Source organism: Hermetia illucens, chromosome 2 (genome assembly GCF_905115235.1).
Source record: "Hermetia illucens chromosome 2, iHerIll2.2.curated.20191125, whole genome shotgun sequence".
Taxonomy (NCBI): Eukaryota; Metazoa; Arthropoda; class Insecta; order Diptera; family Stratiomyidae; genus Hermetia; species Hermetia illucens.
This window is the reverse complement of record NC_051850.1, coordinates 137,560,363-137,566,912: the sequence shown is the minus strand read 5'-3', so window position 1 is coordinate 137,566,912 and position 6,550 is coordinate 137,560,363. Positions and strand designations below refer to the sequence as shown.

Sequence of the window (6,550 nt, the reverse complement as noted above, 5' to 3'; positions counted from 1 at the left end):
GGTGGGCCCACGAGGATATGGGCGGAAAAGTAGAGGTCGTAAGTGGGTGAGAATCTTACATACTGTTGCAACCTGGTGCGGCGGAATTTTTTCAGGGTTTCCACCTCCATCTATAAAGAAGTCATGGGAAAGGTTTTCTGCGTTTCTTTTATAAAGATGAGTGTGCATTTGTTCCTTTAGTACATAGCATACGTAATATATGCATATATTATGTGAAAATATCCATTTTCGGGTGATATTGACACTCAATGTCTTGAATTTGCGAAGAAGCGACCTATTATAACTTTGTTAATAATTGCGGATGGACTTCCATCAAACTTGCTAAGATCATGCTCTATGTTATAGCCTATAGTGCTACAAAATTGAATCATGCCACGATGAACTTAAGTGGGTTTTGCAGCCAAGTATTAAAAGTTATAGTAATAATATACTATTATTAACTCTAATTGAACAGATATCGGTATGGAGGGTATTTCGTAGCCTAGGCACCATATAGTGGCAGCCTCTTGGAAGGAAGGTACTAACCGAAACCCTCAACTTGAAATTCCACATGACTATATTTGGTGAAAGAAAATTACACCTCGCTTTTGTATAGGGACCTGTATGACCCCCTTAAATTGACGTAGAATTATGTTACATACGCGTGAGTGTTCACAATTCCTACCTTTCCACCAGCTTTGATGTCAATCGCTATAATCGTCCCCGAGAGAAATACATGTGACAGACAGACAGACAGACTGTGAACCGAGTTTAATAAGATTTTCTTTTACACTGAACCTTAAAAAAAATGTGGGAGACGGTATATACTAAGGCGAAGGGAGTGAACAAAAGCAAGTAAAAAGGATCCTTCCTCTTTAATATTTCAAAACACTGGACGCAGTCTTAGACAAATAAATTAACACTAGAATTATAACGCCCAATTGATCAAACAATCTTAACGCACTTACCTGATAAGGCTTTCAAGCGAAGCTGCCTTGCATCAGCTGTTGGATCTATTAAGCGATGCTTTAGAAAAAAAGGAAATATCACTGTGTACGTCTTTGAATGTCGCAGGAGCGTTCCGCGACACATAATATGCCGAGATAGGGAAACGGATTTCCAAACACGCTGGCTTTCTTGATTGGCAGAATGTTAAGAAAGTAGGCAAACAAAAGTTTCCACGAGTACAAACCCTACTGTAATAAACATTACGCAAAGTTGTCCACAGTTGATGAAACCCTTGGAAAGCTAAAAAAAGCAAGAATACAGGTCCAGGATACCCTATGTGAATACCAAGTGGGCTGGGTATTATTAGAATTCGTTCCGCGAAGGCGGGGCTACGCATCAATCCAGGCAAAGAAACCATTAGCACTGTTTACAAGGAAGCGCAAATTTGATCACCTGAGAGCCATTAGACTATGTGACATGAAGTTGAAATGAGAAACGGGGATTAAATATTTGGGAATTACATAGTTCAATAATTAATCTGGTGTGAACATATGTCGGAAAGTCACGAGAGTTTAAATCGCAGACCTGTATCAGGAAGAAATGGGGGGGAAGAAATGCACCCCGAAAATATCGCACTCGATAGTAAGTGGAATAGTAAGGTCAATGATTACCTATGGAGCGGTATACGCACAAACTTCGAAATCTGGTTTGTGTGTTTATCACTGGGGTATCGATAATATGCTGCAAGGCATCCCTCCAAGTCCGTCTAGGAATGACTCCTGTCAATCTGCAGGCAAGTAAGTCTATTAAGGTTCAATCAGGAGAAAGAACTATAAACTGGTATGGGAATGCCTTTAATAAGGCATACGTAGAGATCGGACAATAAGCTCTATACTTTGAGTTCTTAGGCATATTGCGTTAGAAGGCAAAGAGGCAGCAGTTGAGTTGGCAAGAAAGGAGAATGTACGCCGCTATACTGACTAGAATCCTTCAGTGCAATCGGAAAGGTGTTTATGGTTGTGACACCAAAAAATGAAGAAGAATCGTTGACGAAATTATACCGCGCGAACTTACCAGGATAGGAAGTCAGGCGATTGCAGGATTGCTTAGACGTCACCAACGTCAGCCTTATATTGTCAGCGGACTACTCACTAGTTATTACATGTTAAATTAACACAATGTCCGACTTGAGACCTGGGAGAATGCTTAGTATGAGAAGCCAGGCTGAAACACCTGGAAGTAGAGAATATATTAAAATTGCCGAGAGGCGTTATCATCGGTTCCGAACTGGATCGTTATCTAACGAACAACATATGATACGGTATAATGCTACGTGCTGCAGAGAGCTTAAATCTCAGAGAAGTCCGGATTATCATGCGGAGTTCGGCATGATTGCATCTTGGCACTGATATTATTATTATATATTGAAAACAGAATTTAGTATTTTTTTTATTTCATTATCTAATTCATGCTTACGAGTATATGCACCGCTTTTTCTATTGTTGTAGCTGTTAAATTTGACCCAAACTAACCCTTAAGTATTTCAACATATAAACCCCAAAATGGCATACAAAAATTAAGCTAGAATTTTATCGCTTTGTGTAAGGTCAAACTTAACTATAAAAACAAATCGCTGGTCGCTATTCCACATCAGTCACTCAACACTTCTTGGAACAACACATTCACCCAATTCAAAATGTTCAAACTGGTAACCGCATTCACATGCAGCAAAAAGTTTTCTTAACTAAAGTAATTCTTGCATTCCAGGCAATTGTTGTTTTGGCCATTGTTGCCTCAGCCTGTGCCAAGCCAGGAATTGTTGCACCACTTGCATACAGTGCTCCAGTTGTAGCCGCCCCCGGTGTGGTAACAGCTACCAGCTCTCAAGTTGTTGCTCGTAACTACAATGGAATCGCTGCTGCTCCAATTGTTGCTGCCGCTCCTGTTGCATACACTGCTCCTGCGATTGCCGCCCCATTGGCGTACTCAGCTTACACTGCTTCAGTAGCCGCTCCAGTAGCCGCAGTAGCTTCTCCATTCAAATACACCGCTACACCAATCTTGTTGTAATTCGTCCGGAAATAAAAATTAGTACCTGAATTACGTCTTTTCATATTCAGACTAGATTTAAGATGTTTGAAAGAAGGTCCCGATCGTAGGTACTTGTAATATTGATTATATAGGAGTGTGAAATGTAAATTTCCGTGAGAACTTGTAGCGAACCTGCACCTACAAAATTTTCGCAATATCTACATATTCAAAATATATACCGCGCATGCCTAGCATATGTTTATACTTCAATTATTTAGCATAACATAATGGTTAGATTTATTCCCAAACTAGAAAAACACAAAAAGCTTCCCACCGATAAGTTTAACCTTCCTTTCTTGTATGAGGCCTGGAAAGGCTAGTAGATTGGTTTTTAAGGGATGCATACATTTTTAGATGGCCGCTGTAGGCATCCCTCCAAGAACTCGGGACCAAAGTTGAAAAGGCGAGATCCGAAAAGGAATACGTTATTCATAGACATTGAAGGCACTTTCAATTATAGCTCTTCCGCGGTGATTTGTGATGGGGTAAAACAGCATGGAATCAATCAGCTCTTGATCAGTTGGATCCTTTGCATGTTGAAGTAGAGGAAGATCCACATGTTAGCCAAACGGAGGCCTACTGAATCCAGATGTCTTAGCGGCTGCCTCTCTTCCTAACTATATCCGGATTATTCAGCCACAATAATTATCTTAAAGCTCGCGCCGCAGTATGTAACCAATGAATGCAACACTGCAAATAATTCACACTAAGACGGCTGCAACTGCATGCTACAACTTTGTAAGGGACCATAATCCACGATACTAACTGTCAAGTGGTTAGAAGTGCATGTCGAGTTCAAGCTAACGTGGAAGCCTCACATCTCTGAACAATATCAGAAGTTCTGGAGATTCCTTTGGCGCTTTAAGACCACAACAGGCAACACTTAGTAAATTTCACCATAACGGATTCATTGGATGAACACATCAGTAATAAAGCCCATTTCGATGTAAGCATGGATCATCTAGTGGCCGAGAGTGAACTTTCCCAATAGCAGGAAGCCACCGGCCCAGATCCAAAGGCTCGGTTACATAAGTATTACTAGAGCAATGGGTAGTTCGCTGTGAAACAAAAATGTCGGGTTTGCATCACTCCAATCAATTCCAACAGTCGAGCAGCGTTGTGAGCAATAAATAACACAGAATGCCAATCCCGTTGATGTGGAGTTGCCAGCAGTTAATGCTGAAACTTGAACCACGACACTCAAGACTGACTTGCTAGGAGTCTGGATTCATAATGGTGGACCAGAGCCAGCATTCGGAATACGGTTGTTGACGGTTAAATTATGAAATAGCAAGGATTCGCGTGACCGAAGGGAAATTTTAAAAGCTCTGTGGGACCTCTAGAGCGATGTCCATTGGGAAGTGGGCATGGAAACCTCTATAACGCTTTTAGCGGGATATCGCTCCTTAAACTATAAGTTAGCATGGTGGTCGTCTTCGCTATATGTAGCCAAGTGAGGAAGAAGATGAGACGGTCCTACACTTCATGTTTAGTTGCCTGGTCTCCTCGAACCTCTGACGAAGACAGTTCTGAAAGGTTTTTTCAGCTGAACATCTGCACCCTCTCACTTCCTGCAGGATGCAGGAATGGTAGAGAATATGAAAAATGAAACTACGTTTCACCACCGCCCCCCCCCCCCTTCTACTAAACTAACCTTCCACTTTATATTTCTATCGCTTTCCCTTTTTCCGACGTTTTGAGTGGAACAACTTGTAAGGACATGAGATTTAGACTGCCTTAAGATTACGTAAATGTCGTCTAAGACGCAAATAAGAGACCAACAAAATATCTTGGTTAAGAAACTAAAATTCAGTTCCTGTCAAAAGAAATTGACGTATTTTTGTTTGTTCACCATTTGAAACTCCTTGGGATAAGAAACGAACCTTTCATTAAATTATTCAATTCATCATTATTTTTATCAATAAAAATTTAAAAAGATTGAAGATACGTATATATGTACCATGCATCGGCGGTGAACACTATCAAATTCAAACTACAGAAAAGCGGAACAAACCTGCGCAAACTAGGCATTTCTATCATTATTGATTCGCTAAATTCATCAAACTTTTGATTTGCTTTTGGTTTATCTGAATCCATTCCAAATTTGTTTGATCCTCATTTCTCAAATAATCTCAATATGCAAGTGGCACTTAAACTAATCTCTTCCTTTCAATCTTTCTTCAACTATCCGTAGGCTCATAAGTAAGTGCGCAAACAGTACACCCAAGTAAATTCGAGTTCAAACAATACACACATTATCGGCATTTTATTGCCCATTTGGCATTGCACCATATAAATAAATATCCAAAGTAATAACTTTTGGTTTCAATACGAGACCTTGATCGATATTTCGAGCTTCACGTCTTTGACTCTGGACGCACCTTTTCAATGCGTTTATTCGTTTAGTGATTCAACGTGTCACTATGAAACGATGATGAGCATTGAATATCAATTATCCACTTACAATTTTGCTTTGGTCACTTGGTAACTAACATTTTCATCAAGCGACTATGACAACCTGCAGTCAATGCCGCTGCTAATTTACGGGTTTGATAGTTTACCACTTCGACTTAGTATAAAAGTGTGGACTCGCGCCAAGAAATTATATCAATTCCTTAGCTTCCTTCAAAGCAACAACCCAAAATAAACTCAATCAACATGTTCAAGACCGTAAGTTCTTTTAGAAAAAAACATTACATTTTTGTATCTTGCATAATAGTCAGTCCTTGGTAGCAACACTTGCTAATATGCATTCTTGTTTCTTTTCATTTAGGTCATCCTTTTCGCTGTCATCGCCTGCGCTTTTGCCAAACCAGGTGTTATCGCTCCATTGGCCTACAGTGCCCCAGTGGTTGCTGCTGCTCCTGGCATCGTGACTGCCTCAAGCTCCCAGGTTGTTGCCCGCAACTACAATGGATTAGCTGCTCCATTGGTCGCTGCTGCTGCTCCTGTTGCCTACACTGCTCCTGCGGTAGCAGCTTATAGTGCTCCTCTTGCTTACACTGCCGCTGCTGCTCCTGTTGCCTATGCTGCAGGTATTGCCCCAGCTGTTGCTGCTCCTCTTAAATACACAGCTGCTGCTCCATTGTTGTTGTAAGAAGCCACTTATTCAAGGATTTGTATCAAACGAAATACAGTATTAACAAGGATAAAGGATTGTTTGCTTTTTATGACGGTGTGTTTCCGTTCAATGTTTCATTTGCAGAATTTCTAGGATACTTAAACTTACATATATTGTAACATTATACCACAGTAAAGTGTTCCATCATGTTAAGAAAATCTTAGGTTAGCTGAAGTTACCTACACGAAGTAATGGTACTCGGAGTGAATGATTTGAAACAGACTTCCCATTGTAATCCTTAAGGGAGTTATGCTTCGCCACAGATTGAGCCTAGTTAACCTACAGCATTCACCACTCTATTTCATACTGAATGACGCCAAGGGAGCTACAGCTAGCGGTAACACGACTAAAAACACCAAACCATATATATCCTTTCAACTTCTGTCAAGTTGTAAAATAATACTTCTAAAT

The 6,550-nt window shown here is 40.4% G+C and overlaps 2 protein-coding genes across 2 annotated transcripts; both read left to right on the top strand.

Annotated features, from left to right (window-relative positions):
- The first annotated feature begins 2,587 nt into the window (after positions 1-2,587).
- On the top strand, positions 2,588-3,012 carry LOC119650166 (cuticle protein 16.5-like). Its single transcript, XM_038052712.1, has 2 exons — positions 2,588-2,635; positions 2,695-3,012. The coding sequence occupies exons 1-2, from the start codon at positions 2,624-2,626 to the stop codon at positions 2,995-2,997; spliced, it is 315 nt and encodes a 104-aa protein (XP_037908640.1). The 5' UTR covers positions 2,588-2,623; the 3' UTR covers positions 2,998-3,012.
- A 2,527-nt stretch (positions 3,013-5,539) lies between these two features.
- On the top strand, positions 5,540-6,171 carry LOC119650164 (pupal cuticle protein C1B-like). Its single transcript, XM_038052710.1, has 2 exons — positions 5,540-5,688; positions 5,792-6,171. The coding sequence occupies exons 1-2, from the start codon at positions 5,677-5,679 to the stop codon at positions 6,113-6,115; spliced, it is 336 nt and encodes a 111-aa protein (XP_037908638.1). The 5' UTR covers positions 5,540-5,676; the 3' UTR covers positions 6,116-6,171.
- The last annotated feature ends 379 nt before the right edge of the window (positions 6,172-6,550 follow it).